Source organism: Brachyhypopomus gauderio, chromosome 17 (assembly GCF_052324685.1).
Source record: "Brachyhypopomus gauderio isolate BG-103 chromosome 17, BGAUD_0.2, whole genome shotgun sequence".
Lineage (NCBI taxonomy): Eukaryota > Metazoa > Chordata > Actinopteri > Gymnotiformes > Hypopomidae > Brachyhypopomus > Brachyhypopomus gauderio.
Window position 1 is genome coordinate 21,365,687 of NC_135227.1, and position 12,345 is coordinate 21,378,031.

General features: G+C 43.8%; 1 protein-coding gene across 4 annotated transcripts in view; it reads left to right on the plus strand.

Moving 5' to 3' along the window:
• asap3 (ArfGAP with SH3 domain, ankyrin repeat and PH domain 3) overlaps positions 1-12,345 on the plus strand; it is a 45,981-nt gene that overhangs the window by 29,456 nt on the left and 4,180 nt on the right. For all 4 annotated transcript variants that reach the window (XM_076979099.1, XM_076979100.1, XM_076979103.1 and 1 more), the window contains 10 exons: positions 3,185-3,233; positions 3,622-3,788; positions 4,244-4,377; positions 5,877-5,968; positions 6,256-6,436; positions 9,365-9,450; positions 9,706-9,821; positions 9,985-10,052; positions 10,336-10,443; positions 10,884-11,079. In XM_076979099.1, the coding sequence (XP_076835214.1) occupies positions 3,185-3,233; positions 3,622-3,788; positions 4,244-4,377; positions 5,877-5,968; positions 6,256-6,436; positions 9,365-9,450; positions 9,706-9,821; positions 9,985-10,052; positions 10,336-10,443; positions 10,884-11,079 (1,197 nt within the window). The remainder of the gene's footprint in view (positions 1-3,184; positions 3,234-3,621; positions 3,789-4,243; positions 4,378-5,876; positions 5,969-6,255; positions 6,437-9,364; positions 9,451-9,705; positions 9,822-9,984; positions 10,053-10,335; positions 10,444-10,883; positions 11,080-12,345) is intronic.

Here is a 12,345-nt window from a genome sequence, read left to right on the forward strand (position 1 = left end):
GCACGGAGTAAATAGAAACAAAAAACCAGTGCGGAAAATACAACGCATGAAAAATAACACTCAACCGTAGTGAGACGGGAGGAAGAAACAAAACAACAACAGTAACTAAAAAACAGCGCGGATAAATGCAACGCGAAAACGAAACCAAGGACACCAGCAGAAGTAACTGGCAAAAAACGCTGCAGCAAAATAAAACCCTTCCCAAAAATAAAGGCAAAACGGATAGGAAGACATACAGGATTGGGAAAACTTGAGATGGGTCAGGAAGCGATGCATAAGATACTCGAATAAGTAAAGAGAAAGCATAACAGAGAGAGGTAGCGAGACACCATTAAACGATACACAATCACAGAGAAAGCAGAGACTGGTTGAGAACGTACGGTTACGTCGGTTTAGTCTGGGACTGACTCTGGTGCCCCTAGCGACGGCTGGGGGAACTGCATCCGAGCCAGCCCTGACAGCTCGCAAAATGAAGCTCAAGAATTTTGGTAACAACAAAAACCATTTTATTTTACCAAAGCACTTAATTTTTGTTAATTAAATGTGAAAGACACTTAATTTTCTGTATTTGTCGTTCTGTCTTGCAAAGCAGACTGTAGTAGATCATGCAGATTTTATAGACTGAAGCAGACATTTTTATAAATCAAATCGTTTTTTGAATCGAAAATCGTTTTGAATCGAAAATCGATTTTTGAATTGAATTGTGGCCCCCAAAATCAGAATCGAATCGAATCGTGAGATAGTAAACAATTCCCACAACTTCTGATAAGTCTTGAAAATCCCTCTAACCGTACCCTAACCCTAACTCTAACTCTAACCGTAACCCTAACCCTAAAAGTCAAATAAAGTTTCAGTTTAATTAAAAATGAGTACAGTGAGGGAAATAAGTATTTGAACGCCCAGCACAATGTATCATAATGTATGATTTTAAAAATAATTTGTGTGTTACTGCTGCAAATAAGACCCTCAAATAAGGCCCTCAAAGACCCATTAGTCCACCTCTAAAAAGTCCACCTGCACTCTACTTATTATTGTAAATTAGAAGCACATATCATTAGCTGCATAAAGACACCTGTCCACCCCATACACATCAGTAAGACTACAACTACTAAGATGGCTAAGACCAAAGAGCTGTCCACAAACACCAGAGACTAAATTGTAGACCTGCACAAGACTGGAAGGCAGATTGGTGAAAAAGATCAACTGTTGGAGCAATTATTATAAAATGAAAGAAGCTAAACATGACTGTCAGTCTCCCTCGGACTGGAGCTCCATGTAAGATCTCACCTCGTGGTGTAGCAGTGATCCTAAGAAATTTGAGGAATCAGCCCTGAACTACACGGAGGAGCAATGTTAATGAGGGGCAGTCATGGTCTGGTGGTTAGGGAACTGGTCTTGTGACCGGAGGGTTGTGGGTTCGATTCCCAGACCTGAGGCCATGACTGAGGTGCCCCTGAGCAAGGCCCTTAACCCTCAATTGCTCACTTGTATAAAAATGAGATAAAAATGTAAGTCGCTCTGGATAAGGTCGTCTGCCAAATGCCATAAATGTAAATGTAATACACTAAGGCGTTATGGTTTAAAGTCATGCATGACACAGAAGGTTTCCCTGCTTAAATCAGCACACGTCCAGGCCCGTCTTAAGTTCACCCATGACCATTTAGATGATCCAGATGAGTCATGGGAGAAAGTTCTGTGGTCAGATGAGAGCTAAATAGATCTGTGTGGAGGAATGGGCCAAAATCCCTGCTGTAGTTTGTGCAAATCTGGTGAAAAACTACAGAAAACATTTGACCTCTGTAATTGCAAACAAAGGCTACTGTACCAAATATTAAGATTGATTTTCACAGGTGTTCAAATACTTATTTGCATAAATACATAATAATAAATCATATATTGTGATTTCTGGATTTCTCACAGTGGACGGATTAACATTTCAGACCCTTCAAGATTTGGAGGAATAAAAGTTCTGCTCAGGGTTGGATGTTGGAATTAACACGGTGACTTATTAACACGGTGATCACTGCATGAGGACACGGGGATTAAGTGGATCCAAGTGCCGGCTCGCACCACGAGTAACCACAACGAACGCTGAAGCGTGAGAGAGGCAGGCTGACACAGGGAAACAGGAAAAAACTAACTTAAATAACGCGGAATAACTATAATGCGTAAGAACAGAAATACTCAATAAATGTGAGAAAAATGAAGGAAACAACAGACGAGACACAGAAGAACTCAACGCGTAAGAAAATAAGTTCACAGTAAACAGGAGAAAAAACAATAAAGAGAATTGAAAAGATCTCGGAAAATACTCAACGCACAAGTTTAGTGTCTGATCTAACATTCACTGCCCTAACACACTGCCCTAACACACTGCCCTAACACACTGCCTGTCCACCACCCCATGGGTTTGATCATTAACTGGGAGAGGCTGGAGTCAGGTGTGGTAGAGCAGCAATCACAGTCCAGTTTACAAACCAGTAATGAACAAGTCTGTATCCTTCAGTCCCACCAGCACTGAGATCATTCCCCCAGTCATGGCTATTGGATCGCAAATTTGGTATGCAAATGAGCTGACATACTGAAGGATTCATGGAGAGGTTTTCTGATTGGTTGATACAGCTGTACAGAGTTGATATTTTGATCTGATATTGAAGGAGCCCTTGACTTTCTTGTATTTCATTTATATTTGTAAACGTTCTGAAGATCTGAAGGTGGTTTAAGGAGCCACATGTGCCGTAGGGACAGTGTTGGTGTGTGGGGTTGGACGAGCTCATTATCCTGTAGTAACAGGTCGGAACTGAATTCCTCAGTGCCACAATGACAGGATAGGATGAAAAAAGATGAGGGAATTTAAGAGATGTGTGTGTGTGTGTGTGTGTGTGTGTGTGTGTGTGTGTGTGTGTGTGTGTGTGTGTGTGTGTGTGTGTGTGTGTGTGTGTGTGTGTGTGTGTGTGTGAATTAAAGGTAAATGTGCATGTGTGTGTGCGCGCGCACGTGTGTGTGTGTGTGTGTGTGTGTGTGTGTGTGTGTGTGTGTGTGTGTGTGTTAATAAAAGGTAAATGATGTATTGGGCTTGTATTGGCCTGTATCTTTCACCTGCTTCCTCATCTTTTTCACACTCTCTCTCTCTCTCTCTCTCTCTCTCTCTCTCTCTCTCTCTCTCTCACACACACACACACAGATAATCGGACGTATCATTTCCAGGCAGAGGATGAACAGGAATGTTTGATGTAAGGACTCTTGTTTCATTAACACATCCTACACGCATGTACACAAACACACACATGCAGTCATGCACCTTTAAGGACCTACAACAGCAGGAGGAGAGGAAGAGAGGAGAGGGGAGGAGAAGGGAGGAGAGGAAGAGCGGAGAGTAGAGGGGAAGGGAGGAGAGAGGGAGGAGAGGAGAGGAGGGGAGGTTCAGACTCGGGGACGAGGGTGTGTTCATGTTCTCTGCTACCACTAGTGCTCTTCCCTCTAGTTGGTCTGTTGGCTTGACCTTGAGGGGGTGTGGCTTAAGCATGCAGGTGTAGCCAATCGTGGCCCCCTTTTAAAACTGCGCTCATACATGGGAGTCGCTGGATAGGGTGATGTGAGTGTGTGTCCCTCCCTCTCCAGCTGGGTGTCGGTGCTACAGAACAGTAAGGAGGCAGCACTGAACACGGCGCTGGGCGGGGACCAGCTACAGTGTCCCGGCAGTGGCCTGCAGGATCTGGCCCGCTCCGTCATCTCGGGCCTGAGGAGTCTCCCGGGCAACGACACCTGCTGCGACTGTGGGGCCCCAGGTACTGGACAGCATGGTTTACAATCACAGTAGTGTGTGTGTGTGTGTGTGTGTGTGTGTGTGTGTTGTGTGTGTGTGTGTGTGTGTGTGTGTGTGTGTGTGTGTGTGTGTGTGTGTGTGTGTTGTGTGTGTTGTGTGTGTTGTGTGTGTGTGTGTGTGTGTGTGTGTGTGTGTGTGTGTGTGTGTGTGTGTGTGTGTGTGTGTGTGTGTGTGTGTGTGTGTGTGTGTGCGCGTGTGTGTTCGAGTGGGAACTGATCTTTCCTCGGCATGGACATGATTGTGAGGATGAAGTGTGAGTGAGTGAGTGATGGTAGAGCTCCTTAAACCACAAACGGTCTCCATCTGTTTCTTTGTTGGACTTGACGTCTAAATACCTGTTGCTGTGTGTGTTGGAGCGAGTCTCCGTCAGTGTGAGGGGCTGCGTGGTCTGTGCTAACACCCCTCACGTCTCTGCAGACCCCACCTGGCTGTCCACTAACCTGGGCATCCTCACCTGTATCGAATGTTCCGGAATCCACCGTGAGCTTGGAGTTCACTACTCACGCATACAGTCCCTCACACTCGACATGCTGAGCACCTCTGAGCTGCTGGTAACAACACACACACACACACACACACACGCAAAGGCACACGCATGAGAAGATACACAACACCTCTCTAACCTGCAACCCCTCTAACAGAAGCACACACCACACGACTGGCCACATCATCTACAGTGTTGTGGTAAACATAGTGAAGAACAAACTAAGAAATTGTTTAAAAAGAACCCTGTATCTAAATGTTAAAATACACACACACTCGAATTATACACCAATGTAAGTCACTTTTCTTGGAAAAAAACAGTTAAATTTTTCTCAATATCTCTTTTCTCATACTGCTAGAGCTCTTTTGACACCATTGATATTCTACTTAAGAGGCTGGAGACACTCATTGGCATAAGAGGTCAAGCACTCTCCTGGTTCAGGTCCTACCTGACAGATCATTAACAATTTGTGCTAGTAAATAACGAATGCTCAGAGCATTCTAAGCTAAAGTATGGTGTCCCACAAGGATCTGTACTGGGCCCCATATTATTCTCATTATATATGCTACCACTGGGCACTATCATTCGTAGGCATGGTATTAGCTTCCATTGCTACGCAGATGATACTCAGTTATATATATCCTTCAATCCGGATGATATCAACACTAATCACAAGATTGTGAACTGCGTCCAGGATACTAAAAACTTGATGGCGTCTAATTTTCTTCAACTAAACTCTGACAAGACTGAGGTGCTGATTCTTGGGCTAGAGGCAATTGGGCTGATATTCCCCTTACCCTAGATGGTTTTTCAGTAACACCAAAATCTACTGCAAAAAGTTTAGGTGTCACTATTGATTCTGATCTTTCATTTGACACACATATATGCAATGTCACTAAGGCTGCCTTTTTCCATTTACGTAATATCGCCAAGCTGAGACACTTACTTTCATTAGCTGATGCAGAGAGGCCTGCCAGAGCCACATGCTAATCACTGACACGTGAGCTATGAATGTTTAAATCAATGGTGGTTTAAATTGATGGCTCATTAGGGATCTGGACCCATACGAGTGTAAAGCTGCTTTTGTGACAACATGTGTTGTGAAAAGCGTTATATAAATAAATGTGACTTTGACTTTGAATATGATGTGTTAGTGCTGTGTAATATGTTGTCGGTTTACGTCGGAGGTTGCTGTGTTCTCTCTTCTGAGTCCTTACCTCTGTGTCCTCTCTTCTGAGTCCTTACCTCTGTGTCCTCTCTTCTGAGTCCTTACCTCTGTGTCCTCTCTTCTGAGTCCTTACCTCTGTGTCCTCTCTTCTGAGTCCTTACCTCTGAGTCCTGTCTTTTGTGTCCTCTCTTCTGTCCTGTCTTCTGAGTCCTTACCTCTGTGTCCTCTCTTCTGAGTCCTGTCTTTTGTGTCCTCTCTTCTGTCCTCTCTTCTGAGTCCTTACCTCTGTGTCCTCTCTTCTGAGTCCTTACCTCTGTGTCCTCTCTTCTCCTTCTTCACTTTTGTGTCTTCTCTACTTCTTCCTCTCTTCTGAGTCCTCTCTTCTGTTTCTCACACAGCTTGCAGTGAGTTTTGGTAACAGCAGGGTGAATGATGTCATGGAGGCCAGCCTTCGTGATGAGTCTGTGAAGCCCTTACCACAGAGTGACATGTGAGGTCACACCTGACACTCCCTGCACTGCACACCCACACTGGACATGTACATGTTGATTCCACAGAACCCCAGTGTAGGGTTCACAGGCTCTAACCTTCAGACCAAACTCTAGAAGCCCCACGCCTAGAGTACCCACAATGCACCCTGCACCGCACACCATAGACTGTTAAATTAGTTCTTAATTAGTTCTTGTCCAGAATAAGCTGCTGTGTGCTTATCTGAGGTGAACGTGTCCATGTCCGTGATTGTGTGTCTGTGATTGTGTGTCTGTGTGTGTGTTTCAGGAATGCACGGAAAGAGTTCATCACTGCGAAGTATGTGGAGCGTCGCTACGTGGTGCGTAAGGAACACTCTGAGAGTCTGCGTGTGTACGAGGCCGTGAAGACCCGCGATCTACTCTCACTACTGCAGCTGTACGCAGAGGGAGAAGACCTGTCCAAACCAGCAGCTGTCCCAGAACAGCAGGTCACACACCATCACACACACAATATCATGAACACACACACAATCACGGACACACACAATCATGAACACACACACACACACACACACACACACAATCACGGACACACACAATTAGGGCTGAACGATTTTGGAAAATAATCTAATTGCAATTTTTTATCTATAAATTGCGATTGCGATTTAAAATCGCGATTTTTTTCCATTGTTCCACTTCAGGAAACTCTGTTTCGGCATTTTTTATACAGCTCAGATACAGGGTTGCTGGGGGGGGGGGGGGGGGGGGGGTGTGTGTGTAAAAAATGGACTAAATTTCAGTATTATTATTATATCGTGATCGATCGATCGCCTGTGATTGGCGCCAGAGCGAACTACTAACTTTTTAGTCTAAGACGCTCAATGCGTGAGAGTTGGCAACCCTGCAGGTAGGCTATAGCAACTTGGCTAAAATATGTGCATGAGGGCATTTGGTAGCGCATATCCAGTGTGTTTAACAAAGCCATGAAGCCGGGATTGTTCACTACATTAACGGACATCATGTCTTTCACTATGAACTCCGTTACTGCCCGAGTTATTTCAGCGTGCCGCTTCCAATTATATCCATAAGGAGTTACACTTTCAAACGGTTCGGTCAGTGAACCCTGTCTGCTGGACCGCGGTCAAGCTATCCGCGCTTTCGCGATTCATCCGCGCTTTAAATCTTATTGCGCCTATATGCGTGATTTTACGGTATTTCGCTGCTCACCGCATACTAAAGCTGTATAAGCGCAGAGAAACACTTTGGCGTATTTGAAGACGCAGCACTAGTCGTTGGCATTTTAGCCTTACAAATATGAGGCTTTGTGGTGTTTTTTTTTAATGCTGAAGAAGGTTTGTAGTGTTTTCTCGCGTCGTAGCGACAGTAGCAAGGCACGTTTTGCACAGTACCTGACGATGAGCAGCATCTTTTAAAAGCCAAAGTAATTTCACACAACTGATGTGCTGCCCCTCTTTGGTATTAGACTTTCAGTTGTGTCAGCTTCTGTCGAGCCAGAAGCCATTGTGCAACAAGTTAAAGTGCGCTGTGTTAACTTCACTTCTCCACCTCCCTGCCTCCTGCTCGGGTTTGCTCCGTTCGTCCTCGGATCGCTCCCAAGTCACGTGACCAGTTTAAATCGCAGCCTGTGCGATTAGACAATCGCGTTTTAAAAAATCGCGAAGTTATCGCAAATGCAATTAATCGTTCAGCCCTACACACAATCATGGACACGGACACACACAATCATGGACACACACACACAATCATGGACACACCCACACACAATATCATGGACACACACACAATCACGGACACACACACCCACCATCACGAACACACACACACACACACACACACACACACAATATCACGGACACACACATACACACACACACACCATCACGGACACACACAGACACAATATCATGAACACACACACACACAATCACGGACACACACAATCATGGACACACACACACAATCATGGACACACACACACAATATGGACACACACACAATCACGGACACACACACCCACCATCACGAACACACACACACACATACACACACACACACACACACACACAATATCACGGACACACACATACACACACACACCATCACGGACACACACACACACAATATCATGGACACACACAATCACGGACACACACACAATAATGGATACACATCATATCATGGACACACACACAATCATGGACACACACACACAATATCACGGACACACACAATATCATGGACACACACACAATATCATGGACACACACAATATCATGGACACGCACATGCATGCTCGCACACACACACACACAAACACCCTTACAGTAAGCAAGTGCACATACACACACACACACACACACTCATGCACACACTGTGTATACATACATGCAGTTAATTAGACAGTCAATCTGTCTGTACAGTACACACTCCAAAACCCCTGGAGAGGTAGATTACACACTTTGCACTGTAATCACTTCATGAGAGAAAGATGTGTTAAACACACACATAATCCTCTATCCTTAATCATCATCCATCTTCCAGCACTCAGGGAGGGTTTCTCACGGCTGTCAGGAACACTTGAGTCCTCGTAGCGTATCGTCAAAGCTGTGGTTTGTTAGTCAGACAGGTGGTGTGGGGATCAGACAGACAGGTGGCGTGGAGATCAGACAGACAGGTGGTCTGAAGATCAGACAGAAAGGCAGTTTGGAGATCAGACAGACAGGCTGCTGTGTTTAGTGTGAGTGTGTGTTCTGTGTTTAGTGTGAATGCGTGATCTGCTGTGTTTAGTGTGTGTGTTCTGCTGTGTTTAGTGTGTGTGTGTGTGTGTTCTGCTGTGTTTAGTGTGTGTGTGTGTGACTTAAGACTTCACTGTTGTCAGAGTGCCTGTGGCTTGAGTCATTTTTACAGCCAGACATAGTGATGTCATCCCTTTGTGTTACACATCTGTGTGTGTGTGTGTGTGTGTGTGTGTGTGTGTGTGTGTGTGTGTGGTTATGTGTGTGTGTTTATGGCTGTGTGTGTGTGTGTGTGTGTATGTGTCTGTTTCTATGGGTGTGTTAGCACTGTTTTTTATTCTAGTTTTGACTCAAGGACTGAAAGTGTCCCACATGTATTGTGTCAAACACACACTCACACACGCACGCACACACACACGCACACACCTACACACACACACTCACCTACACACACACACCTACACACACACACACACACACACACATACACACACACACACCTACACACACACACACACACTCACCTACACACACACACACACACACACACCTACACACAGACACCTCACACACACACACACACACACACACACACACACACACACACCTACACACAGACACACACTCATGCTGACATTCTCCATCTCGTTGTCTTGGTAGGATCTGCGGGAGACTGCACTGCACCTGTCTGTGCGTCTGGCTGAGAAGAGTTCTCTGGCCCTCGTAGACTTCCTCACACAGAACTGGTGTGTGTGTGTGTGTGTGTGTGTGTATTGGCCCACTGTGCTATGCTGCCACTCACCCTCATCTTACTACACACCCAGAACACACATTATAAATGAGTGTCTACATTAATAAGGCTGATTGTCTAGACACACAACCTCCTCTGTTTATATCACTAGTGACCGATTGCTTTTACCTACCGGCAAACTTGTGTGTGTGTGTGTGTGTGTGTGTATGTATGTGTGTGTGTGTGTGTGTGTACACGTATGTTACCATAGTTCCTGTCTGGAGAAGAAGACGAAAGATGGGAACACTGCTCTGCACTACAGTGCACTGTACAATAAACCAGAGTGTCTGAAACTGCTACTCAAGGGGAAAGCTAACTTACACACAGGTACACACACGCATGCACACACACGCATGCACACACACGCATGCACACACACGCATGCACGCACGCATGCACACACACGCATGCACGCACGCACGCACACACACACACTGTAAAAAAAAAAAAAAAAAACTCAAAACAAATTCCTTGTTGTTCTTCGTCTCAGTGAACTCCTCTGGAGAGACAGCGCTGGACGTTGCTAGGAGACTACAGCACACACAGTGTGTAGACCTGGTAGGTCTCACAGTGTGTGTGTGTGTGTGTGTGTGTGTGTGTGTGTGTGTGTGTGTGTGTGTGTGTGTGTGTGTGTGTGTGTGTGTGTGTGTGTGTGTTGAGACGGATGACCAGATCACTGGCTGATCATGATGTGGTGTGTTCAGAGTGTCCTGCAGGGGGCGCTGGAAATACCACAACTCCACTAACACCAAAACGCTTCACTCACACACACACACTGAGTAAACATTTAACTACGTGTGTGTGTGTGTGTGTGTGTGTGTGTGTGTGTGTGTGTGTGTAGTTGGAGCTGGCTCACAGCGGGAAGTTTAATTCCCAGATCCATGTTGAGTACACGTGGGAGATGCCCCAGGAGTTCATGTACGACAGCGAGGATGATCTGGATGAGAGGGTTCGAACCCCACACACGCCGTATATTACACTCAAATTACATTTATATTTCACTCATTACATTGACTATTCATTTATATTACGCTCAAATTACATTTATATTTCACTCATTACATTGACTATTCATTCATATTACAATCATATTACATTCATATTACACTCAAATTACATTCATTATATATATTATATATATATAAACATTCATATTACACTCAAATTACATTCATTATATATATTATATATATATAAACATTCATATTACACTCAAATTACATTCATTATATATATTATATATATATATAAACATTCATATTACATTCACTATATGTTTATATTACATTTATATTACACTCATATTACCGGTCGATGTTCATCACCCTCCCTGAATAACACATCCTGAACTCAAGCAGTGTTTACGTACATTCACTCTGGTTACCACAGGTTACTCCAGCACGGAACAGCCGTTCTTTGCTGCCCTCTAATGGCTGCAGTGGGAACTCCTCGTTGAACTGCAGCACCAGCATTGCTAACAGAGCCTACCAGAACGTGGACTTCCTCCACCGCAACCCACCGGCCAACAGCGCCCCCACTGGTGGATCCATGCCACCTCCTCTGCCTGCAAAGTCCATTCAGAGAGGTGCGAGATCTATTTGGCACTTTTGTAGGCAACTGTCCAACATCCACTAGAGTTTTGTACACCTTGAACAGTCTTTGCTGTAAAGTTCCTAAACGTCTGGATCCTCAAACATGTATCTGTTGATTTTTGCTTATTAATTGCCAAGTTAAATTGATGTTATATAAATTAGGTGATATTGCTAATAATGACATGATAATATAATAATAATCATTATTTGCATATCACCTTTCATACATACATGCAACTCAAAGTGCTTTGGAGTTAGAATGATAAAGATTAAGATAATATATTTACATTTACATTTACAGCATTTGGCAGATGCCCTTATCCAGAGCGACTTACATTTTTATCTCATTTTCTATACAAGTGAGCAATTGAGGGTTAAGGGCCTTGCTCAGGGGCACCTCAGTCATGGCCTCAGGTCTGGAAATCGAACCCACGACCCTCCGGTCACAAGACCAGTTCCCTACCACCAGGCCATGATATATCAAATCAAATCAAATCAAATTTTATTTATATAGCGCTTTTTACAACAGTTGTTGTCACAAAGCTGCTTTACAAGTGCTGGGTCCTAGCCCCCAGTGAGCAAGCCAAAGGCGATATATAATTATATAGGTTGTTTTATTATTCTTATTTGGTATTTGGCTACAAAACACTGGTCAATCATAAATCAATCAAGCCAATACTACAATGTTAAAGCCATTATTACAGTGTTAAAGCCAATATTAGTGTTAAAGCCATTATTACAGTATTAAAGCCATTATTACAGTATTAAAGCCAACACTACAGTGTTAAAGACGTTATTACAGTGTTAAAGCCGTTATTACAGTGTTAAAGCCAATACTGCAATGTTAAAGCCAATACTGCAGTGTTAAAGCCAATACTGCAGTGTTAAAGCCATTATTACAGTGTTAAAGCCAATACTACAGTGTTAAAGCCAATACTGCAGTGTTAAAGCCATTATTACAGTGTTAAAGCCAATACTCCAGTGCTAAAGCCAATACTACAGTGTTAAAGCCAATACTACAGTGTTAAAGCCATTATTACAGTGGTAAAGCCAATACTACAGTGTTAAAGCCAGTATTACAGTGTTAAAGCCAATACTGCAGTGTTAAAGCCAATATTGCAGTGTTAAAGCCAATACTGCAGTGTTAAAGTCAATATTACAGTGTTAAAGCCAATACTGCAGTGTTAAAGCCAATACTGCAGTGTTAAAGCCAATATTACAGTGTTAAAGCCAATACTGCAGTGTTAAAGCCAATATTA